Genomic DNA, 26825 nt, shown 5'->3' with positions numbered 1-26825 from the left:
ATGCCACAAATAATGACATAGCATAAACATCTGTCATAACCCTGGCAACCCAAATGTCAGTCTTTTGCTCTGTGTGAGTGTGTATGAGTGTGTGTCCATTATGACTTTGCCTGTGGACACATTACATGTCCACATCACTCTCCAGCCAGTCAGAGTCCAGCTGTATATCAGCTGTAAATTGGAACAGGAACTCAAATGCTATAAAAATAAGGAATGAATGAAAAACAAGTTGAAATTGTTTTGCCATTGCAAGTGTAGTTTTTTAATATACACACACACACGCCCACCCATACTCACACACATACAATTCAATTTGATAACCACACGAATGTTTATAAATTTTACACAAATACTTTTGTATGCAGCCCCCGCCGCTGCCGTCACTGGAGTATGTGTCAAATTCGTTCAAATGTCATTTTATGCAGTTATTGTTGGAATTTTTCCACAGTGCAGTTGTTGTTTTCAGTTGCAGAGACGTCAGGCATGACAGCAACAACAACAGCACAAGCAGCAGCAGCAGCAGCCGTAGTAGTCTTAACATCAGAGTGTTGGCTTTATTTACATTTAATGTAGTGAAGTTCTTGCGGCTGTTTTATTTGGTTGATGTATTTCATTGTTGTGTTGTGCTATTGTTGTAGTTGTTGCTGTCGTTCTTGTTGTACTCCAGGAACTAACACAATATATTTTTAGTCCGACTAACTCACACTACCTATTTCTGGTGTGGTCCACCTATGTCTAATGCTGACACTTTGATTGCAGCAACGAGGTTGGTGTAATCAGTTAGGGTTTCTTAGACCCTAAAAAGTATATGTTATTGATTAGCGTTAAATTCTAAGTCGATATAGCAATGTCCGTTGCAATCACGATATCTTTTGAACGAATTGAGATAGCATGCTAAAATGTTGTGTATTTTGCCAATCGACAGGTAAAGCTCGTCAATGGGCCACGTCGATCTAAGTTTTCCTCCTTCTCTTCCTATATTGAGTATTTTGATGATTATAGCAGCATTATTTGCCGGAATGGTTACACATTTGGTTTTTTGAGATCTTATTCGTGAGTATTTTTTGTCATAGCTTGTAGTACCCATACAAGCTATGACAAAAATTACTTATGAAAATCCACATTTTCGCATAGCCCCCATATATCGGTACCTTCCAGTATTGGGATTTTTATGATTTTAGCGACATTTTTGCCGGAATTGTCTCAAAATACGTGTTTAGAGTTCGTAGTGGGCATATGACAAAAACTACCTTGCAGATCCACGTCTTCGTATAGCCCGCATATAACGGGTTTCATTTCATTCATTTTCGATGAAATTTTTATAAAATTGTTCAAGTTCTTTCCAAATAGTGGAGGGTACTTTTCACTTGTTTATACTAGTAAGTGCTCCCTAATTAGTCAGAGAAACATCCACATTAAAATTTGAGATTCGTTCCAAATGTTCCCGTCAGGCCTTTTTATACCCTACCACATATATTGTATTGTAGGTATATTAAGTTGGTCATTTCATTTGTAACGCATCGAATTATTGTAGACCCAACAAAGAATGTATATCCCTGATTAGCGCATATGAAGTTTCAGCCCTATTCATCCGTCGGTCTGTCCTTCTGTTGTAATCACGCTAGAATCAAATCGAATTAAGATAGGAAGCTAAAATTTTGCACAGAACAGTTGTTTGTCGTCAGACGGTTTCAAAGACAGGCAATATCACTTCGAAGGTGGGTTATATCGGCCTACGTTTTCGTATAGTCCCCATTTAACTGTACCTCCCGATATTCGGTACTTTGATGATTGTAGTCACATTTTTCAATGGAAATTTCTGAAATTCCACACATTAATTTCTTGGTGAGTACTTTATAGCTTGGGAGAGAACTGATTATATTGGACCACGATTGCGTAAAGTCGTTATATAACGGTCCCTCCCAATATTACATCTTTTAATGGAATTGTCTGGCATCCGCTGTATAAAAATCTTAATGGGTACTTATAAATCTGACAACAAATCTTATAAATGGGTCTTCTATTGCATAGAGCCCCCATATATCTTTAAACACATATATATATAAACCCTAGAGACCAAGAGAGACATCAATATCGAATTTGAGGATTCCAGCCTTATTTCTTCACCAAATACCAAATTTCAACAGAGACTTCAATATCAAATTTCAAGAATTCCAGCTCTATTTAGTACTACTTAGTTTTTTTTGAGCAATTGTTAAACACATTATAAAAACCACCTCTATGGCACAGATGCCAATAGTGACCTCAATATCAAATTTTAGGATTCCTGCCTCATCCCTTTGTCCACTACATAATGTAGTACCATTTTGTACTTTTCGAACAATTATAGTAGACATTTCCAAAACCATCTCTACATCTCAATCCCAGATATTAACAGAGGTCTCAACACCAAATTCCCAATACCAAATTTAGTACCATTTAGCACTTTTCGTACAATTATAATACACACTATCAAAATAACATCTATGTCCTCCCTACAGACACCAAAAGCGACCTGTTTTAAGTTTAGTACCATTTAGTACAGTTAGAAAATATATACCCACCATACTATCCGTTCACATAATACCAAATGGTACCATTTTATAAGTTAAGTATCATTTTAGAACGTTTCGTAACCTTAAAGTTGATTTTAGTATTGGACGTATTTTTCCAATTTTGACTTTGGACATATCTCTTAACGTCTGCATTTCCTAATTATGGGGAATATCAAAAGTTGATTCCGGTCTATTGTAACGTAATCTAAAGAAAAATTTCATGATTCCATGTCTAAAAGTCGTATACTTCAGTTTAAAATTTGAAAACGTATTAGAACGTATTTTGCGTGATATATTGGACCAAAGCATTCCACTTCATCTAGTACTGATAAAAATATTTGGATGTGCAAAATTTGAAGAAAACTAAAAATTATATAACCATTTCTTGGGGTAGGTACGAGAAGAAATGTGCCTTTAAATTCTAAATCCACATCCTGTGTTTGGGTTACAGAAATATTTAGACATACCAAGTTTGAATAAAAGCGCTGATTTTTTTTCGCAAGGTATGAAATATATAAGTAGTTAAAATTGAGCCTCTTTGTGAGGGAGGTACCAGAGGGTTAGGCCGATATTTATCATCTTCACACCGGAACTTGTGTTAATTAAAATATTTGGATTCATAAAATTTAAAGAGAATCTGTAATTATTAAAAATGTTGACCCATTATCGGGGAGGTACTAGAAGGGGTAGTCCGACTTACCATCTTCCACCACTTAGCATCTTCCTTACCACATGAGATTGCACTGGGATTTGCAAAGTTTGCACCAAATTTAATGGGTGGCGCGTGCTGAGTGCGATGGTGCTGAGTCCTGTTGGAATGTCCAAGGTTTGCGGACAAGGCTTTAATACACCCTCGCGATAATATTCGGCATTGAATACGAGCGGAGAGCGACCATCGGCTATTATGGCGTCCCGCACCATCACCATGGCTGGCGCTTGAGTTCTGCTGGCCAACCGAAGGTGAACCCTTTCAGCTGAACTCTTTGGCAAGTAAACACGATCATTTTATTTGTTTACAAACTGTTGGACAACAAATGTTTTCTCATCAGAGAAAACCAAATTCGGCAGTTCATCGCATTCGGCCAAGCAATGCAACTCGTAGCTCTTTTGAGTCTATTTTCTTTCTGGCTTTACCCCGAGCTCATTTTTCGACATTTTCCGAATGGAATATTGTGATATGTTCAGCTAACGAGTAATTTTTCACCCACTGCGACGCGGGTTTCGATCAAGTCACTTCTTTACTTTTCGAACCATTTCTGCTGATGTTACTGTTACTTTTCTTCCGTCCACTTCCTTGACGTCGGGCTACGCTATCAGAATAACGGTAACGAGCGATGGTACGAGACACAAAAGATGTATTCACATTTAAATGCTGGAACGCTCTAACTATAACCACTTGTGGTTTTCCAGCCAAATATAAAGAAATCACACTATCACGCTTGAATTCCATCACGAATAATTATTTTTCTGGAAAATTCTCACCAAAATGCTTTTGTACGCTAGTAAACAATATAATGAGCTGTCACTGCCATAATTTTTACTGCTGTGGGACGAGTGGCTTAGAAATGCAAGCAGTCTGAAGTTCGTTGCAGTTTTTTATCTCACCCTGTATACGTCTTTAGCCATGCAACTGGGAGTATACAATTGAACAAGGTCGTTCGTGAGTTGTCCATAAGAATATGTGGATCACTAACACTGAATTCTGTAAAATCGTTTATAAAAGTCAATTTTAGCAGAGCTTGGTAAGACGTCCTTCTTTATTCCATCACCCTATACTAAATTTAGTACCACTTATACCTGAAAATGGAAATTCGTTTTTCCAGAACCTTATTTATTTTTTTCGTACAATTATAGAAGCATTTGCAAACTCAACACGAGTTACCAACCGAGTCCTCAACATCAAATTTAAGGATTCCAGCCTTTTCTCTTCACCTTATAATAAATATAAAATTTGAGGATTCTGAAAACACTCAACATTAAATTTTTTTAAATAGTAACACAAAAATTTTTAAGTTAAGTGATTAAAAATAAGGAAAAAGGGAAAATAACGAAGGACAATTACTATCCTTCCAATCCTTTGTTTTCCACTTTCTTCTTTATTCCATTAAAAACTCCTCCCCCCAATGTTCAAACCTTGTTTGATTTAAGAAAACAAAAAAAAATGTATCTTCTCTATGCCTGTCTAATGTCTCCTCAAGTCTGTTTTGTTACGGTTCGTTTGACGCCTTTGTTTGTCTTTCACTCGAGTGGATGGCTGGTACTTGAATGCTGGCCATTTGTTAAACTTTCTTTTTTCAAAAAAAAAAAAAAAAAAAAAAAAATGTTCATCATGTCCAACTTTCCCAAGACTATCTTGTACTCAACAACAAACATCCGTCAGACTGTCTGTTGGCCCATACTCTTATCTTTAGGTCTGCTGCCGAGCTGCTTGTCACTTTCCTATTTTTTTTTTAGTTTTAATATTATTGTTGTTATTATTTGTATTGGTTTTGTTTTCCTTTTGTTGCTGTTCATATTCAAATTAACACTTTGTTGTGTGCCTTTTTTTTTGCAACTTCTATTTCATTATTTATTTGCTTGTTTTTGTTTTTTTTTTTCTTTATTATTCTTTACTTTCTGTTTTCCTGTTCATTTAACAACAATGATGATACTTTTATCTAAATACTCTCATTTTCTTTAGTTTTGCATTTGTTTTTTTTTTTCTTTTTTTATTTATTTATTTATTTTTTTTTTTGGTGTGTCTCATTCATGGTTTTGTTTTCTCACAACACTTCATCATCAACACTCTGTGTTTTTAAGTGAAGACTCCTTTGTTGGTATGTGTGTGTTTTTATTCTCTAGATTTATTAAGAGTTGCTCTCATTTTCTTGCAACTCCTTCTTTTCTTTTTGTGTAATTTTCTTAAGATATGTCAGTGCTGTCATAGTTCTTTTATTTTATGTCTCTACGTGCATCATAGTATGTGTAAGGATATGTTTGTTTTCTTTGCTGTTGTCCTTATAAATTTACAATCACAAATGTTTGTATTGCGAGCACACACATATATACACATCTGCAAAATAAAAAAATAGTTTTATCTTTAGATATAAGTTGTCCTTCTTTCTAAGTTCACTCTCTTGTGATGCATTTCAATTTTCTTGATATGCCATTTATGATTTGCAATCGTTATATGCTTTATTTTTTTTATATTTTATAGCAAAGAAGTGGAGCAAAAAAATTCTTTTGAAAAATTATTAAAAATTAAATAGTGGGTCATAAAATATGAACATAGTACATTCACACCTGCCCAGGTGATGGCATATTTGGCGGTAGAAATTTAAATAGAAATAGAAACTGTTACTTACTCATAATATCAAATTTTGAAGTAAATCCATAAAAAACGTGGCAAAACATATCAAAACACTGAATATCGGGAGGTAAAGTTATATGGGGGATTTAAGATACGTGGTCCAACATATACAATTTTCGGCCACAGGAGCTAGAACCCATAACGAACTACAAATACCAATTCTTAGACAAATCCGTGGAGAAATGTGGCTATACCAAATACCGAATTTCGGTATGTATACTACTGCTGCGAAAGACTATATTGATAGGATAAGAAGACTATTTTGATAGCTTTAGGTGCAAAAGTATATATTTCATTTTCGATAAACAAAAATATCAATGCAGCCAACCTCTGTTTTTCCAAAATATCGGTCGATATCTTTAGAAACAATTTTGAAAAAGAAGATTAAAATAATAATAATAATTTATATGGGTTATGCTTTAAATAAAAATATATGTTGAGATGATAAATACTAAAATAAAGGGATGTAAATTTCGGTACTTATTGCGAGGCGCACCGGGGCTACCCTACGTCACGCGGTGGCACAGACTATTATGCCTTTTGCATTTGTCTGTAACATACAGTGGGAAACGAAATAGACCCATGATCACTTTTAATGATATTCACAGAATTGCATTCTGTGTCAATTTATGCATGTCCATCGGACTGTCCATGTATTTTTTGTCCGATCGGGATGAAATTTCCTACAAATAATTTATTTGGCTAAACATGAATGCTATTGATATCCCAAAAATTATTCGCCCGATATTTAATTTATTTTGCGCCATATTTGTAAGGTTCGTCCGAATAAGATGTTTTCCGGCATATCCGACGGAATTCTGACTAGAAGCAAGTACTTCAAATCGGTTCAGATATAGGACTTTAGGACTTTCTTTACTGGTTTTCTATATGATACATACTCTATGTAGCAATATAGGGAGGGTTATGTCATTTGAAAAAGTCAAAAAATTCCTCAACCAATTTATTAAACGAAATGCGTTTCTAGACACTGGCGAAGAGTAGTACCCCATTTTGTGCGAATTTCTGTCAAACTTAGATTGCGTTCGAAGATGGACCATATTGGTTCGGTTTCCGTGGTGCGCCCTCACAATAGTTCGAAACTTTCAAAAACAAGATAAAAAGTAATAGTCGCTTTTGCCGACAGGTGTATACCCTCAGCTATTGACTTTGATTACATATATATTGACTTGTGTTATGATTTTTAAAGCCTGCCTTGATGGAGGTTCCGAAAGGTTAGAAAATATTGTCCATTTCGTTTCTTACCTAAATTTGGTATAAATATTACGTGGAGGAAGATTTGTGCTTAAAACGTGATTTTGTCGTCTTGTCCTCCGCAGCCGTAATATGCACTCTGTAACAACAATATTTGGGGAAATATATCAAATACAGCTCAGAAATATCTTTGCCAAATTTTATCGAGATCGGTTCAGATATAGCTATAGCTCCCATATATATTGCTCATCCGATTTGTTATTTTTGTCCTCCGCAGCCGTAATATGCACTCTGTAACAACAATATTTGGGGAAATATATCAAATACAGCTCAGAAATATCTTTGCCAAATTTTATCGAGATCGGTTCAGATTTGGATATAGTTCCCATATATATCTTTATCTGATTTCAAATTAATTTTGCACCAAATGGGCAATACAAGTCCGAATTTAAAAGATACAAATGCTTCGGCATATTGAACTTTAAACTATATTTATAATCATAGCGTGTATGATTGAATTCTCCAGTGACTTCACGTAACCCCACAGGAAATAATCGAGAGGTGTCAAATCGCACGACCTTGGAGGCCAATTGACAGGTCCACTTCTCGAAATCAACTTATCGCCAAATTTTGATTTCAATAAATCGATGGTTGCGTTCGCCGTATGGCACGTAGTGCCATTCTATTGAAACCACATCTCCTCCAGAAAAATGTCATCCATATTTTTAAACAAAAAATCATTGATCATGGTGCGGTAACGATCTCCATTGACCGTAACGCGAGCTCCGGCCTCATTCTTGAAGAAATAAGATCCGATGAAGCCACCAGCGTGAAAACCGAACCATACGGTGTAATGGAGTGTGTAGGGTCTCTTGTGGATTGGTCTCACTCCAAATGCGGCAATTTTGCTTATTAATAAACCCGTTAAGCCAAAAATGCACCTCATCGCCGAACACAATTTTGCGATAGAACAACGGGTCTGTATGCTTGTAAACAATATAATGAGCTGTCACTGGAATAATTTTAACAGCGGTCTAAGGAGTGACTTAGAAATGACAGCAGTGTGAATTTGGTTGCAGTTTTTTCATCTCACCCTATATATGTTGACTTGTGTTATGTTTCTTACCTATATTTGTTATAAATATTACGAGGAGGCGGATTTGGCCTTGTAACGTGGTTTTGTCCTCTTGGTCGCCATAAAGATCCACTAACCCTCATGAAAAAAAAAATAAATTCACTCTTAAGACCAAAATGAGCCTTTATTGAAGAAAGTATAAGTTAATTCTACTTCAAGTGGAATATGACTGGGTGATAGGTCGGGGGATGCTTAAGTTAATGATACAGGTCTTTGTTGCAAGTAGCAGCTGTCGATTATGACGAGGTGTGTTGAGGTTCGAGTTCTGCGATGGTCGGAATGACAAAGACGATGTGATTCGAAAGTTCGGGAAATTCACGATGCGGTGATTTTTGGGAAATCGGTTGCTGATCGGGAAGCGACAATGCCGTGATGTATGGGAATCGGGATAATGACCGGGAAACTTTAAAATGTGGTGATTAATTCTATTTCTACAGACTAGGATCACAAACTACTCTGAAATAGTCCGAACAGGGACTTAGAGCTTCTGTGGGGTACCGATGTATCTGTGGGGAACGGAAACCTCCGTGAAGTACGGTAAACCCATGTCTCTGTGGGGAACGAAAGCCTCATTTGGGTACAGGAATACGAAGTCTATGTGTGTAACAGGAAACCGAAGTCTCTGTGAGAGAGCTATAATAATTCAACATTTTGACTCTTTGTGGGGAAGGTACCTGAAAGAGTGAACCTATACTTTCCATCTTCCTACCAGATCGTGTGTTAGCGAAAAAATATTGGAATGTGCGAAGCTTAGAATGAATCGGATGCTTATTTCGCATTTTATGAGTGATATAATTACTCAAAATGTTGACACCTTGTGGGGAGTGGACCGATATTGCCCATCTCCGAACTAAAGATCTGACCGAATTAAGTGTAAAAGCAAATATATCAAATTTGGTGTAAATCGGTTCAGATATAGCATAGCTCCCATTTGTAGTTTCATCCGAAATGGAGTTTAAAGTCCCTACACAAGCGTAATAAGCATTCCACAACAATGATCTTTGGTACCAGATATCAAATACGGCTCTGAAATAAGTGTATAAAATTTTGTCAAGATCGGTTCTAATTTGGTTATAACTCACTTTATGCATCGGAATTGTAGTTCCTGATGGGTCTATGACAGAAAAATGCATATGTAAGTCCAGATCTTCGTTTTCTTATAGTCACCAGTGATTTTAGTGACATTATCCACGGGAACTGTTTTAAGTATCGTACTTGAATATCGTAATGGCCCATTACAAAAATTGCACATACAGGTGCCCATCTTGGCATAGGCCCCAATATAATGGCAACTCCCCATATTCTGTATTTTTATAATCGTAGCAGTTTTTTTTTTTTTCAACCAATTTTTTATTTTATTTATTTATTTTATTTATTATTATTATTATTATTATTATTATTATTATTATTATTATTATTATTATTATTATTATTATTATTATTATTATTACTATTATTATTATTATCATTTTTATACCCTACAACACTTTGTGTTGGGGGTATTATAAGTTTGATTGGGCCAAAAATTATGTAACACCTCGAAATATTGATTTCCCACATAGGAACGTATATATGGATCTTCCTATCTTCCCGTGCTGAGTCGATCTAGCTATGTATGTCCGTCCGTCTGTCCGTCTGTCCGTCTGTCCATGTTAATTTGTAATCACTCTACAGGTCGCAATTATGGCCCGATCTTCACGAAATTTAGAATGGAGGTGGGGATAAGGTCAGAATAGAACCCTATTTCTTTTGGAGATGATCGCACAATAGTTAAGGGTCGAAATGGACCAAAAACTGAAAAAAATCCTGATTTTGCAATTGCTCTACAGGTCGCAATTATGGACCAATCGACGCGGAAATTGGCATGGGGCTTAAGCTTCGGGCTGGGCAGAAGATTTTGATGGTCATCGGGTAATATTTAGTGGGTGAAAAAGACTATAACATTTGTGTTAAATAAAAGTCAAATTTCCATTAAACCGCGAATATTTTTAATCGCGGCAAAATCAGAAAAAGACGAACAGGTCAATTCTGACCGTTACGTAGATACCGATAGTAAATATATCGGATAGCGGAATATATACAATACATATATACAAGCTAAGATGCTTATACCTCAAGAATGACTGGACCAATTTTGACAAATTTAGTCAATTCAGAATGCCCTCTTGGCGTAAAAGAATAAAATCTAAAAAAATCGAATAAAAAGATGTCAATAATGATGTTAATATGGATTTTGTAGTATTTTGTGACATTTTTTATTTTTTTCATATTTTTTATCGCATGCGATTTTTTCATTTTGACTTATAATATTAAAGAATACATTTTATAATATTTTTTCATTTTACAACACAAGTTTGGTTATTATATATAGATTGCAATTATCCTAACGAAAAAAGTTAGGGTTAGGCTCAGAAGGGTTAGGCCTATTGTTTTCAAGGATGTCCGCAATATATTTAGGGGTTGAAATGGACCAACAACTAAAAATGTTCCTGATTTTGTAGCCGTTATAAAGGTCACAAATAAAATCCAAAGGACACAAAATCTCGCATGAAGTTAGAGTTTAGAACAGCGGGTAGAATGGACCACTACTTATGTGTGAAAAAATACCATACAAATATCGTAGACAAACAAATCATGTATATGAGTCTAAATTTGGAGATACAGAGGGGCCTCTTGCTTTTGGAGATGATCGCAAAATAGTTAGGGGTTCAAATGAACCAAAAACAGAAAAAATTGCTGATTACACAATTGAAGCCAATCGACGTGCCTGAGAAGAATGTTAAGGACATCGAAGAAGTCTAGTATTTTGGTTGACCATTAGATTAAATTTATCCGTGACATAGTTTCAAAGGCGAAATCTTCCAAAATAGATTTAAACATAAGGGGGCTTTTAACATATTGTAGTGTTGTAGGGTATCACATAGTCGGCCCCGCACGACTATAGCTTTTGCTTACTTGTTTTTTTTTTGAAAATTTGCAAATTCTCTTCACTGCTTTTTCATTTCTCCTTTTTTTCAAATATACCAAGTTCTTTCCTTACATCTTTGATTTATTCATTTCTTCCTGACAGAAAACTGTTATCATTCTCTATTTTCCGATTATAAATTATATATAAGTTGTGGAATATTTTTTTCCAAGGAAATTTCCTCATTCATTCTCCACTTCCAATATAGATGTTTGTTTGCTGAACATCAACACTAATATTTATTTTATGATGAGGAAATTTATTGTGCGGTAATACATCTCAAGATTAAAAAGGAATTTTATGGTAAAACATAAATTCACGAGAATTCATGGGAGCTGTAAAGAACGTAGAGAGAAGTGCGTCGTTTAATGGAACTTAGAGTGCAGAACATAAATATTTGTTGATCTGGGGCAAAATATTAACTTAAGAAATTATATTAAATGAAATGTGAGTTTTGAAAAAATATATATATTTTTTTTATTCCGCAAAAAGTTAAGGAGTATTAGGAGTAAAGGTGGTTTTGATGGCTAAAACGATTTCATGAGATAAATAATTAATTTCAAAACAAAGGAACGCAAAACTTAGAGACAGGCACTTACTTATGCAATCCTCTTTCTCTAGGTTTACAATTATTCTATTCTATAGAAGACCTCTCCCAGAAGTCTTCTATATCTTATAGAAGATATGTCCGAGAAGTCTTCAACAACAGGGTTAGATAAAAAAACTGCAACCAACTTCAGACTGCTGTCATTTCTAAGCCACTCGTTCGACATCTGTTAAAATTATTACAGTGACAGCTCATTACATTGTTTACAAGTGTACAAAACCATTTTGTTGAGAATTTTCCAGAAAAAAAGTTATTCGTGATGGAATTCAAGCGTGATAGTGTGATTTCTTTATATTTGGCTGGAAAATCACAAGTGGCTATCGTTAGAGCACTCCAGCATTTAAATGTAAATAAATCTTCTGTGGTTCGAGCCATCGCTCGTTACCGTGTTACTGGTAATGTAGCCCGACGTCAAGGAAGTGAACGGGAGAAAAAAGCAACATCAGCAGAAATGGTTTGAAAAGTAAAGAAGCAAATTGATCGAAACCCGCATCGCAGTGGCCGAAAAAAGGATAGTGAGCTGAACATATCTTAATATTCCATTCGGCAAAGATTGAAAAATGTTCGGGGTAAATCCATTGAAATTCCAAAAAGAACATACACCGCAACAGAGAGAAAATAGACTCAAAAGAGCTAAGGATTTATTTCGCTTGGCCGAAAGTGGTAAACTGCCGAATTTGGTTTTCTCAGATGAGAAAACATTCGTTGTCCAGCAGTTTGTAAACAAAAAAATTATTGTCTTTTCTTGCCAAAGAGATCAGCTGAAAATGTCCACCTTCGGTCGGCCACCGGAACTCAAGCGTTGGCCATGGTGATGATGTGGGCCGCCATAACAGTCGATGGTCGATCTGCGCTCGTATTAATTTTAGCGAAAATATACTGAAGAGTGTATTAAAGTCTTGGGTATGCAAACATTTTGGTCGCAGACCTTGAACATTGCAAAAGGACTCGGCACCATCGCACTCAACACGCGCCACCCAAGAATGGTTAAAAAATGAGGTTCCTCGCTTTATTTCCAGCGCACAAAATGGCCAGCAAAATCTCCGGATACCAATCCGTTGGTCTATTGTGTCTCGAGTATATTGGAAAGCAAGGGTGGCACTAACAAATACCAAAGTGTCGATCACCTCAAGCAAGCGCTTCACCGGGAATGGGCCAAAATACCGCAGAGCACCATTCGGGCAGCGTGGGACGGTTTCATTGGCCGCTTGAAGGTCATAATTCGTGCCAAAGGTGAACAATTCGAACAAATCATAACTCATTCTTAAATTTGATGCTATTTCCGACATTTCTGCTTTCATTCAATAAAATTAAAAAAAAAAAAAATTAAAAATTAGGGCGTTTGACTTTGTTGCAGTTTTTTGTATCATCCTGTGATTGGGTTTTATTACACAAAAATTTAGGATATTTGGAATAGAGGTGGAATGTGTTAATGTGTAATGTTTTTAATAACAAAATATATTTCAAGCGATAACCCGCGAATTTCAAAAAAAAAAAAAAAAAAAAGTAAAAAAGCAGTAAGTTCGGCCGGGCCGAATACCCTCCACCATTTGGAACGAATTAGAAAATTTTCAAAAAAATTAAATCCAATAAAAATTCTTTTAAAATCTTTAAAATATCTAATATAGGAAGGTGCCGATATATGGGGGGATATACGATATTGTGGACCTATAAAGACAAATCTATGTCTGCGTGTAAAGTACTCACAAGGAACTCCTTGTATGGATTCACAGATAATTCCATTGGAAAAAGTGGCTAAAATCATCAAAATACCGAATATCGGGGGGCTATACGATATATGGGGGCTATACGATATTATGGACCTATACAGATAATTCTCTGCCGAGGTATAAAGTACCCACAAGGAACTCCTTGTGTGGATTTTTAGACAATTCCGTTGAAAAATGTGGGTAAAATCATCAAAATACCGAATATCGGGGGGTACCGTTATATGGGGGATATACGATATCGTGGACCGATATAGCCCATCTTCGAACTTGACCTGCCTGCAGACAAAAGAGAGATCGATGCAAAATTTTAGCTTCCTATCTTAATTCGTTTAGACTGTAGCGTGATTACAACAGACGGACGGACAGGGCTAAATCGTCTTAGAATTTTACGCTGATCAAGAATATATATACTTTGTTGGGTCTAAAATGATTATTTCGATGAGTTACAAACGGAATGACGAACTTAATATACCCTCCATACCTTTTTTGGTGGAGGGTATACAAAGAACTAAAAGCTCAAAAGCTAGCTCTTACTTTTGCAATCCTCTTCCTCTAGGTCTTCAACTATTCTATTCTAGAGAAGGCCTCTGCTAGAGGTCTTTAGCTAGTCTATAGAAGGCCTCTGCTAGAGGTCTTCAGCTAGTCTATAGAAGGCCTCTGCTAGAAGTCTTCAGCTAGTCTATAGAAGGCCTCTGAGAGAGGTCTTCAGCTATTCTATAGAAGGCCTCTGCTAAAAGTCTTCAGCTACTCTATAGAAGACCTCTGCTAGAGGTCTTCAGCTAGTCTATAGAAGGCCTCTGCTAGAAGTCTTCAGCTAGTCTATAGAAGGCCTCTGCGAGAGGTCTTCAGCTATTCTATAGAAGGCCTCTGCTAAAAGTCTTTAGCTATTCTATTCAACCTCTGCCAAAAACCTTCGCGTCACATCTAAACGCATAGTAGTCGGATTTATAGTGTGATTAAGATTGGGCCCAATAATTAATTATTAATTTGTGGACATTAATTTCATTTTTATACCTGATCGAACTTTAACCTCAAAGTCTCCATAACATTTAATACATACATATATGCATCTATGTATGTTTGTGTGCATGTATGTCACACATTGAAGTCTAAATATAATTTATTGCCTGTGTTTTTTTTTTTTTTTTCTCCACCAAACATAAATTTAATATATTCCAATTAGTTAACCAAAGACCTTTGAAATAATTTATGTATTATTTATATATATTCTCTAGCAAAAAGCCCCAATTCATTTTAAATTTTTTAAATTAATATTAATCATACAAACACCTGTACTATTAATATTAATTATACGCCATAACATGTTTTATAACCCTCCAGGGTAATATATTTAAAATTACCACAGAACAAATGTTTTTGTATATTATTTATCCATTTATAAGCGGAAAATAAAATTGAATCCCAAACTCCGACATCATTGATCTTTGCCATTGTTGCGGGACATGTATGTGGAGCACCGAGCCTTAACATTCTTTGCTTCGACAAATTCCAAACAAATTGCAAATCTTTGCTTAGCTTTCAACAATCCTCGTCGACTACCTGTTTGCATTTCATTCATTATTTTCGAACAACAGTGCGAATGTCGTCGCATGCCATTCCTTCCATCCGTTTACCGTATTGTGTAAAACTTGACAAAATATCTGTTTTTAAACCTATTACATGTTTATTTTCATGTTCTCTCATTGGATATTGACGTTATTGCTTTCTTTCGTTTCTTCTTTGCCATAGATACGGCTTGCCCGATAAGCCTCTGGAGCTGGGACGTGTCACGCCCGGCACATATTGTACACGTCAATTCGATGAATGCTATCGCAACAAATGCCGTTTGCAAAGTCCCAATTATCCGGGCATGTATCCGAGAAATGTCACGTGCTACTGGACCATACGGCAAAAAGAAGTTCCTACCAGCAAACATGCCATGATTGCTGTCAGCCAAGAAAATCAACATAAAGCTTTAGTTAAGAGGTAAGTGCATTGTAAGAGGGTCCCATCCTGCCGCATTTGGAACCAAAACCAATCATGTGTGATTTCTGTTTGCCAGAGAGAAACGTATTTTTGTGGCTGTGGCTATTGAAGGGAACGAAAAAAAAAACATAGTTGACATGTAAAATAGGCAAAAATGAAAAATTATTTGGGGGATGGTTCCTTCTATTCCAAGAAAGGGGAAAATGGGAAAAATATTTTTTCGTAAGGCTAACAATAGAAGAGGTGCAATGCGGAAAGAGGGTTTTTAGAGGCCTAATGCTGCTCCTTCGATGCCTTCTTTAGGTTACTTGCGAGAGGCATTGGACTATTTCAAAAGAAAAATCGATAGCCTTTCTCGCCGATGAAGTATTTGGCAAAATTGTCAATAGTCTATTCTGGAATAGTGAGGGTCTCTCTTGCGAGACAGAGAAACCTGTCGCCAGAGGGCTCCCTCTATTCTAGAGAATAGGTAATGGCCTCTGTCGCCAGAGGCCTTCAACTATTCTGGGGGAATAGTTAACGGCCTCTCTCGCCAGGGGCCTTCAACTATTCTGGGGGAATAGTTAACGGCCTCTCTCGCCAGAGGCCTTCAACTATTCTGGGGGAATAGTTAACGCCCTCTCTCGCCAGAGGCCTTCAACTATTCTGGGGGAATAGTTAACGGCCTCTCTCGCCAGAGGCCTTCAACTATTCTGGGGGAATAGTTAACGCCCTCTCTCGCCAGAGGCCATCAACTATTCTGGGGGAATAGTTAACGGCCTCTCTCGCCAGAGGCCTTCAACTATTCTGGGGGAATAGTTAATGGCCTCCCTCGCCAGAGGGCTTCCTCTATTCTAGAGAATAGGTAATGGCCTCTGTCGCCAGAGGCCTTCAACTATTCTGGAGTGAATAGTCGATGGCCTCCCTCGCCGGAGGCCTCAGCTATTCTGGAGAGTATAGTTAATGGCCTCTGTCGGCAGAGGGCTTCATCTATTCTGGAGAATAGTTAATGATCTGTGTCGCCAGAGGGCTTCATCTATTCTGGAGAATAGTTAATGGTCTCTGTCGCCAGAGGGCTTCATCTATTCTGGAGAATAGTTAATGGTCTCTGTCGCCAGAGGGCTTCATCTATTCTGGAGAATAGTTAATGACCTCTGTCGCCAGAGTGCTTCATCTATTCTGGAGAATAGTTAATGGCCTCTGTCTTCAGAGGGCTTCTTCTATTCTGGAGAATAGTTAATGACCTCTGTCGCCAGAGGGCTTCATCTATTCTGGAGAATAGTTAATGGCCTCTGTCGCCAGAGGGCTTCATCTATTCTGGAGAATAGTTAATGGCCTCTGTCACCAGAGGCATTCAGCTATTCTGGGGAATAGTGAGAGGTCTCTCTTGCGAGAGGCCTTCAAATATTCAAGAGAACAGTTAATGGCCTCTTTCGCCAGAGGCCTTCAACTAATCTAGAAAAAAATCGATGGCTTCATCCGCCAGAGACCTTCAGCTATTCTGGAGAATCATCGATGGCCCCTTATATAAACCTTCAGTTATTCCGGAAAATAATCGATGGTCTCTTCCGCCAGAGGCCTTCCGTTATTCTGGAGAATAATCTTTGGGCTCTTCCGCCATTGGCCTTCATTTATTCTGGAGAATAATCGATGGCGCCTTCCGCCAGAGGCCTTCTGTTATTTTGGAGAATAATCGATAGCCTCTTCCGCCAGAGGCCTTCAGCTATTCTGGAAAATAATCGATGGCTTCTTCCGCCATAGGCCTTCAGATATTCTGGAGAATAATCGTTGGCCTTTACCGCCAGAGTCCTTCAGCTATTCTGGGAAATAATCGATAGCCTCTTCCGCAAAAAACCTTCAGTTTTTCTTGAGAATACTCTATTGCCTCTTCCGCCAGATGTCTTCAGTTATTCTTGAGAATAATCCATGGCCTCTTCCGCCAGGGGTCTTCAGTTATTCTGAAGAATAATTGTGGGTATCTTCCGCCATAGGCCTTCAGTTATTCAGGAAATTAATCCATGGCCTCTTCGGCCAGAGACTTTCAGTTATTCTGAAGAATAATCCATGCCCCTTCCGTCACAGGCCTTCAGTTATTATGCAGAATAATCGTTGTCTTCTTCCCGCAGAGGCCTTCAGCAATTCTGGAGATTAAGCGATGGCCTCTTCCGCCAGAGGCCTTTAAATATACTGGGAGAAATAGTTAATTGCCTCTCCACCAAGAGGCCTTCAAATATTGGGAAAAGAGTTTTGGCCTCTCTCTCTCTCTCTCCATTATATAGGAAGCCTTTTTTATTCTATAGAAGTCCTCTTCGAGAGATCTTTTATATTATACAAAAGGCCTCTCCGAGAGATCTTCTATATTCTCCAGAAGCCCTCTATGAGAGGCCTTCAACTAGTCTATAGAAGGCCTTTCCTAGATGTTTTCAAAATTTTATAGAAGGCCTCTCCAAGAGTTCTAGAGGTCTTCTATATCCTAAAGAAGGCCTCTCCTAGAGTTCTTCTATATTGTACGGAAGGCCTCTCAGGGAGTTTTTTTATGTTCTATAGAAGGCCTCTCCGAAAGGTCTTCTCCTCTCTCCTAGATGTCTTCTATGTTCTATAAAAGGCCTCTCTGAAAAGTTTTTGATATTCCGTGAAAGATATCCCCAAAAGGTCATTTATATTCTATAGTAGGCCTCTCCGAGATATATTCTATATAATGCCTCTCAGAGAGGCCTTATGATTTCAATTTCACCAAAATGCCAAAAAATTAAACTCCTCTTCATTTAACACCTCAATTGCAAAAAAAAGTATTTCCAGGCGATTAGTAATGCCATTCAAGCAATTGATGTATTCCTCCAGGGCTCAGATTAATGGTGGGCGGTTACTGAATGATATACCTTCATTTTTTGTGGTTTCTTTGGCATTCCAATTCATTTTCTTGTCTTTCATTCCGATTTGCGGCAGGGGGATGGGTTGTATATTCCATTTTCAATTTAATTGTTTGCTTTTGAAGTATGTTTCACTGATTCTCTTTCGTGTTTCCATTTCGTATTCACAGGTCCATTGCTAGTTTCAACAAAACCTCGCGTTCGATACGTGCCTGGTCGGATTGCACCGGTGAACGTGATCATTTGATATTTTACGATGGCAGTTCAACTAATGATCCGGTCTTGGCCAAATATTGTGGCGGTGATTGGTTACCAAAAGTTGTGTCACGGTAAGTAAATGGCAATAAAGCTTGATGATGATTTTTAGTTATTTTTTTATTTGCTACGGAACGATATTGAAGATGGGAAAAAAGAATCTCAAAAAAATTGTTTTACATTTAAACCTAAAAATTTCATGGGAATTTGAAATAAATTTTTAGAGTTATTAAATTTCTATGGATCGAGCCATCTATGGCTAAGCAATTTCTTCTGTTGAAAACGTTTCTCACGTTTCCAATCTTAAAGTATGTTCGCTCGAAATTCTTCCACGTCATCATCTTCCCCTATTGCTTACTACCCTTCATATTTATCACATTTACGGATTTTCCATATAAAGCGAATAGCATTAGCATAAATTTCAGTTCATTTTTTAATTAGTTTTTGTTTTTCGGTTTTTTTCTTCTCTCAACAAACAGCCGGGCACTGAGCTCAGCTACGGAGCCATACTTCATCTTTTACAGATTTCAACATTAAGAAAGTTTATTACTCCATAGAATTGTAAAAGCATACGCTGTTTGGAATTTCTAACGCCCACTTCAGCAGCTCATTTCATGTCAGTTTACTTTGAAACGAAAAAAAAAAAAAAAAAAAAAACCTGGAGGAGGAAGAAGCGTAATGCGGGTACACAAACATGGTAAATGCTCATTTGCAATATGAAAATGTGTGGAAGATTTGTGGAAAATGTAAATGAAATGGTGGAAATACCCTAACCTCTTCCTGCTCCACAAAACAACACTAACTGACTGGTTGTCTGACGCACACACACACACCCACAAACAAATAGACACAATGACAGACCGACAGACAGCCCCACAAATGAATGATTTTCAATTAGCATTTCTAATTTCCATTTTTCGAATTCGATGTTTGACGGCAGTGATGCTAAAGACGATCGAATTTGTTTTTCAAGACTCATGACGACGGCGCCGCGCATTAGGGGAGGTGGTGATGGTGGTAATGAGGGTGTGAGCTGCAATTTTAAGGACCAAGTTTTGTGTTTTTCCATTTTTTTTTTGCCCAAATCTATTTTGGGAATAAGAGATTTTATGAGATTTACTAGCTGTTGTTTTGGGCGCAAGGCAAGAAAATTAATTTAGGTCATGTAGCTGAAATTCCTAACTTTTTTTTACAAAACTTCTCCTCATTTTCTCATTAGAAAGCAGATATTTCTTATTTCGTTTCGTTTATTTTTTCTAATATCTGCTTGCTTAATATACTTAACTCCGTTCTGCCGCCCATCTTTTGTGCATAATTTGTTCTTTGGCTTCGTGGTTTTGTTTTTCATTCGTTTAAACACCAGCATCGTATGCATAATTTCCATGATGTGTAAGAAGCAGCAAAAAAAAAAAAAAGATTTTTTTCGAGTTTTATTAAGGCAGTCATTCCTTGCCTTATTTTCTCTAGTTCACCACACATTTCATTTTCCAAATTCCAAGAGAATTCCCAGGGAGAATTCATTGAGTAGCTAGGCAATGCAGGAGAAAGGATGTATTACCAGAATACATATGGCAAAGGAAAATCATCGCACAAGAAATAAACCAAGCTCGGTTGGCATTTGTAGGAAGTTGTTTAAAAACGAAAACAGTGGTGTTGAAAAAAGTCAAATTATATAAGAGAATTTAGAAATGTTTGCTTGAGCTAAGAAGTGTTAATGAATTTCTGTGGAGTTTACTTAACGAGACCACTCATACGCCGCAAAGTCCCAAACTTCTAACTTGGAGAAATATTGAAATAAATATTTATGGGAATTCCTGAATACACCTACAAGTTTTTAATCTGGAAATAATTTATTATTTTTTTTTTAAATTACCAAATATTGGTTCTGGCCTACCATATATTAAACCGATCATTATATCTCGACAATCAGATTTGATTTAGATATGAGGGTCCATTCCTCCATCCTTCTGTTCATATAAATTTGTAGTCAAACTAAATGTCGTAATTAAGACACGATTTTCTTGACATTTTACATAGACCCATGATCAAGGTGGTAATAGAAGAATTACAAGAAGAATTCGCCTGACGAACTAAATGAAAACCCAAAATCCAAACCATAGCCTGTTCTACAGGACAGGAATATATATTAAATCACAATAGCAACAAGTAAGAAAACTGTAAGTTCGGCCGGGCCGAACTTTTAATACCCTCCACCATTTGGAACGATTTTGGCAATTTTCAAAAAAATAAAATCCATTAAAATTCTGCTTGAATCCTAAAAATACCGAACGTAACCATTGAAATAGGGTATATACGACGACGTGGAACTGCATAGGCAACTTTTGTCATAAGCCACTACAATATTCAAATCCCAAACTTGAAAAATGTCGGTGAATAATATAGCTAAAATCATCAAAGTATCGAATATAGGTACTATTATATAGGGGCTATACCAAAACGTGGACCTGCACAGACAATTTTCTGTCATAGGCTGTAGTATCCATTACGAAATTCAAAAACCAAATTTGAAACAATTCCGGTGAATAATTTCGCTAAAATCACCAAAATACCCAATATCGGGAGGTACCGTTATATGGGGCTATATGAAGACGTGGACCTGCACAGACAATTTTCTGCCATAGGCTTTGAAACAATTTCGGTGAAAAGGAGGTACCATTTTATGGGCGCTATACCAAAACGTGGACCTACATTACCCATTTTCATATTTGAGTAAAAATTTATCAACCTACTTCATTTCGTTCGGAGGCTAGGGTGATTTCCACATACGGACAGACGGATAGACGACGGGACATAGAATTTCGTGCTGATCAAGAATATATATACTTTTTGGGGTGTAAAATATATATTTCGAGGTATTACAAATGGAATGACAAACTTAATATACCCTCCATACTATGGTGGAGGGTATAAAATCTTAGATTTTATCATTTTCTGGCAAGAGACAATTGCGAATTGATAAAAATTAGTGCAAATGTTCTTCACTTATAAGCAGAAAGCTAAGATCTATTTCGTTAACATATATATTGTACCTATCTTGCTATACATCCGATATCTTGGCTATCGACATCACTATTATGGTCAGAAGTGACCTTTTAATGTGTTTGTGATTTGGTCGGGATTAAAAATATTCGCGAAATTTTCGCTAAATAATGGCCGTCCAAATTGGTAAGCTTCTCCCTTAAAACTCTAAAATTCCGCGTCGAATGGCTTTTAATTGTGGCCTGTAGAGCAGCAGAAATATCAGAAAAAGTCTGTACAAAAGAAGTTAGCTTCTATTTGCTGTTCTATTAAATTTAATAGGTATTAATGTACTTTTGTGAACAAAATGAAGGCTGCATTTTTAGTCCGATTTAGACAAAATTTTACACAGGTCATTTATTTGACTAAAGGACTAACCCTATTCGAATATTGCTTCCATATATAGTATCGTTTGATTTGATAAGTATTGTGCACTTAATACCTAGTTGGTCGAGAAGTATGTCTGGGGAAATGGGAAGTATGTATGGGGAAATATATCAAATACAGCTCGGAAATACATTTGCTAAATTTTATCGAGATCGGTTCAGATTTGGATATAGCTCCCATATATAACTTCGTCCGATGGAATGGAATTTGGCACATACGACCGAATTGAGTCTAGAAGGTAGTATGCCAAATTTGGTGAAGATCGGTTCAGATATAGCTATAGCTCCCATATATATTGCTCAACCGATTTGTTATTTTTGTTCTCCGCAGCCGTAATATGCACTCCGTAACAATGATATTCAGGGAAATATATCTAATACGGCTCAGAAATACCTTTGCTAAATTTTATCGAGATCGGTTCAGATTTGGATATAGCTCCCATATATAACTTCGTCCGATTTACATTTTATTGTCCACCAAACGTCTAATATTTGCCCAAATGGGATGGAATTTGGCACATACGACCAAGTTGAGTCTAGAAGATAGTATGCCAAATTTGGTGAAGATCGGTTCAGATACAGCTATAGCTCCCTTATATATTGTTCATCCGATTTGTTGTATTTGTTACCCACAGCCGTAATATGCACTCCGAAACAACGATATTCAGGGAAATATATCAAATACAGCTCAGAAATATCTTTGCCAAATTTTATCGAGATTGTTTGAAATTGTCATTCTAATTCCAAAAAAAATGTTTAAACCAACCTACATAACCCATTTCAATACCAAAAGTCCTGCAGAACTAAAACACATCTGAATAAAATTTTATCAACTTACTGGTGTGATTTTCACAAACTGACTGACATGCCAACCTGGAAGCAATAATCGGTAAATTTTTTTTTGGTCCCGATTTTTTTTTAAACTACTTAAAATCGGTGCTACACGGTACCCTGAAAAGCTGATTTCGATTTAAGGTACATTTTTTTTCATATCACACTTATTTGCAGTTTGCTATTATCTCTCCTCAGTTGATATCTATTTTTTGATTACTTATTGGGTTTCTATATGTTCCTGACCACCTATATTATCTATTTCAATACTCATTTGGCCCACCAAATTCATCCATAACGTTTTTTTTCCTTTTTTCCAATGAAAAATAACTGTATATAACCACTGTTCGTGAAGTCTTACCCATTTTCTGAATGCTGCCAGTAGCAAATCTAAGAATCCTTTTGTTCATTATTTTGTGCTCGGTTAAGCATTTACTGGTCGACTGCTGCCGAAATTAAAACCTAACACAACAGTGACTCACATTACAACATCGAAAACATGAATGTCGAGTTTTTTTCTTGCTTTCTGTTTGAGGTAAGAAGTCTGTTTCTTCCCCATTTTCATTAATTTTTCTTTCGTATTTAAAGTTAATTGAGATTAATTTTTTGGGGCTAAGCCCTAAGTGTGAAAATATGAGCTTTTTTCTTGTGATATATTTAAATGGTGTTTATTGGTGGTTAGCAAATGAGGGGTTCCCATTAATTTTCATTAAAAGAATTGAATTCTTTAAAAAAAACTTAGATTGGGTTTAATTTTATTTTCAATTAAATTAATTAAATCTCTGTTGGATCTTAAGGAGTTTTGAGGGAGTCAAACTGAACTGCAGTTGAAATTAATTTCTTTACAATACTCTAAAATATGTCTGAAAATTATTTGATATGATTAGAAAATCATATATAATCTTTATGTCTCGCTAAGAATTGTTTATAAGAAAAACGAGCAAGGAAAGGTCAAAATGATACCCTCCACCAGTATATATTTAGTAGAGCTCCCGTAACAAAAAGTTTATATTGGGAACTTATGTGAAGTAGATACTACCAACTATGAACCTCATCTGAGGACGTGTCATGGCTTTAGAGTAGTCACAATCTAGGAACTATATCACACTCTGAATCGATTTTCATTCCGATTTTGTGCCCCTAGTATCAAATAACATTCATGAATAGTGGATGATATGACTTCGATAAAGAGTATTTTAAACAAGTAAAAAAGCAGCAAGTTCTGCCTGGCCGAACATTGATTACCCTCCACTATTTGGAACGAATTTGGAAAATTAAAAAAATAAAATAAAATCTATCAAAAATTCTGTTCAAATCTTAAAAAACCGAATACAGCCGTTATATTGGGGTCTATACGAAGACGTGGACCTGCATAGGCAACTTTTGTCATAAGACATTACAATATTCAAACACGAAACTTGAAAAACATCCGATGAATAAAAATACCGAATATAGGGAGGTAACGTTATATCGGAGCTATACGAAGACCTGGACCTGCATAGACATTTTTCTGTCATAGGTTGTAGCATCCATTACGAACTTTAAATACCAAATTTAAAACAATTCCGGTGAATAATGTCGCTAAAATCATGAAAATACCGAATATATGGAGTTACCACTATATGGGTGCTATACGAAGACCTGGAACTGCATAGACAATTTTCTGTTATAGGCTGTAGCATCCATTATAAACTTCAAATACCAAATTTAAAACAATTCCGGTGAATAATGTCGCTAAAATCATCAAAATACCGAATATCGGGAGGCACCGTTATACGAAGGCGTGGATCTACATGACCCATTTTCACTACCAACAGTCTTGCAGACATAATACACATTTGAGTAAAATTTTATCAACCTACTTCATTGTGTTCGGAAGCTATAGTGATTTCTACACATGTACAGACGGACGGATGAAACATATACACGGTAAGATAAAAAAACAACAAATTTCATACTGCCATTTCAAAGTCACTCATCCGACAGCTGTTAAAATTATTCCGACGATAGCTCATTATTTTATTTACAAGCGTACAAAAGCATTTTGGTTAGCATTTTCCAGAAAAAAAGTTATTCGTGATGGAATTCAAGCGTGATAGTGTGATTTCTTTATATTTGTCTGGAAAACCACAAGTGGCTATCGTTAGAGCACTGCAACATTTAAATGTGAATAAGTCTTTTGGGTCTCGTATCATAGCTCGTTACCGTGATACTGGTGGCGTAGCCCGACGTCAAGGAAGTGGACGGAAGAAAACAGCAACATCAGCAGAAATAGTTCGAATAATAAAGAAGCAATTTGATCGAAACCCGCGTTGCAATGGCCGAAAAATGGCAAATATTGCAAAATGAGCTCGGGTTAAAGCCATTGAAATTCCAAAAAGTTGAAGAACTTACACCGCTACAGAAAGAAAATAGACTCAAAAGAGCTAAAGAGTTGCTTCTCCTTGGCCGAAAGTGGTGAACTGCCGAACTTGGTTTTCTCCGATGAGAAAACAATCGTTGTCCAGCAGTTTGTAAACAACAACAAAATGATCGTGTTTATTTGCCAAAGAGGTTAGCTGAAAATGTGCACCTTCTGTTAGCCACCAGAACTCAAGCGCTGGCCTTGGTGATGGTGTGGGCCGCCCTAACAGCCGATGGTCGCTCTCCGCTCATATTAATCAGAATAATATTCAGAATAAATGTCGAATATTATCGCTAAAATATTCTGGAGAGTGTATTGAAGCCGCACACCTTGGACATTCCAACAGGACTCAGCACCATCGCACTCAGCTCGCGCCACCCAAGAATGGTTACAAAATTAGGTTCCGCGCTTCATTTCCATACAATTGAATGGAAATTGTATCAATCCCAATTGCAGGATTCCAGCGCCATCGGTTCACCCAAATACGAACTTACCAAATTTAGTACCATGGAGTACACATAAATACGAATTTCCCAAACTTCCCACTTATCCCAATCCAACACACCAACAGTAATCTTAATTTCAAATTTCCAGATTCCAGCCCTATCAGTTTACCAAAATCCAAATTGTACCAAATTTAGTACATTTTAGTACATATAAGAACGACCTCCATATCCTAATTCTACATTCCGACAGTAATCTTATTTCCAAATTTCAAGTTCGCCCAAATTCAAATTGTACCAAATTTAGTAACTTGTAGAACATATAAGTACGAATTTCCAAAACTACCTTTTTTCCTACCATACAGTACTCAAATTATTTTCAAACTTAAGCATTACCTCTCTATCATTTCGAAAAATAACCCCATATTAATTTTATATTTAAGGATTCCAGTTCATCCGTTCCTAGAATCCTTATATATATATCTTCTCCTTCTAGGCTGAATTCGGTCGGATGTAACAAAATGCCGGTCATTTGGACTGATATTGGCCAATTGGTACACAATTAACCCGAAATCGGTTGAAGATGTATGTATGGGAGCTATGGGTCTATCTAGCTTTCTTCTCCAAGTTACAGCATAATATCCTTACCACTATGTGGTTTAGTTTGATGTAGGGTGTAAATAAAGTATACCTTTACGGTTCTAAATATAAAAGCAGGCATACGTATATGTAATGACAATACTCACACAATTACAAAGAATTGTTTCATTTCCATGATACCATCTACCTCTTTTTCCTAAAAATCAACTGACAATCGAATGTCTATAACTTCTTGTATTAAATTACATTTTCAGGTTAACCTAAAATTTTTCCACCTTTCAATATTTGGCAATGAACAAAAGTTCTTAAAATATTCATTTCGATTTTTTTTTTGGGTGGGGGCTTTCATTCGGCAAAAAAATTTAGCTTCCGTTCCTAGTGTTTTTGCTTTCTTTTTCCCATTTTTTATTGCAAAAGAGTTTTAGCCAATAGCTGGCAAGAATACAACCGCCTGAATAGTGCCAACACTAACTGAATAC

The 26825-nt window shown here is 36.5% G+C and overlaps 1 protein-coding gene across 1 annotated transcript in view; it reads left to right on the top strand.

Moving 5' to 3' along the window:
* Positions 1-26825, top strand: part of LOC101900285 (uncharacterized) — a 510960-nt gene that overhangs the window by 293684 nt on the left and 190451 nt on the right. The window contains exons 8-9 of the mRNA XM_059129113.1: positions 15303-15539; positions 18559-18717. Of these exons, the coding sequence (XP_058985096.1) occupies positions 15303-15539; positions 18559-18717 (396 nt within the window). The remainder of the gene's footprint in view (positions 1-15302; positions 15540-18558; positions 18718-26825) is intronic.

Source organism: Musca domestica, unplaced genomic scaffold (assembly GCF_030504385.1).
Source record: "Musca domestica strain aabys unplaced genomic scaffold, Musca_domestica.polishedcontigs.V.1.1 6, whole genome shotgun sequence".
NCBI lineage: Eukaryota > Metazoa > Arthropoda > Insecta > Diptera > Muscidae > Musca > Musca domestica.
Note: the sequence above shows the minus strand (reverse complement) of the source record. Positions and strands in the feature narration are given on the sequence as shown.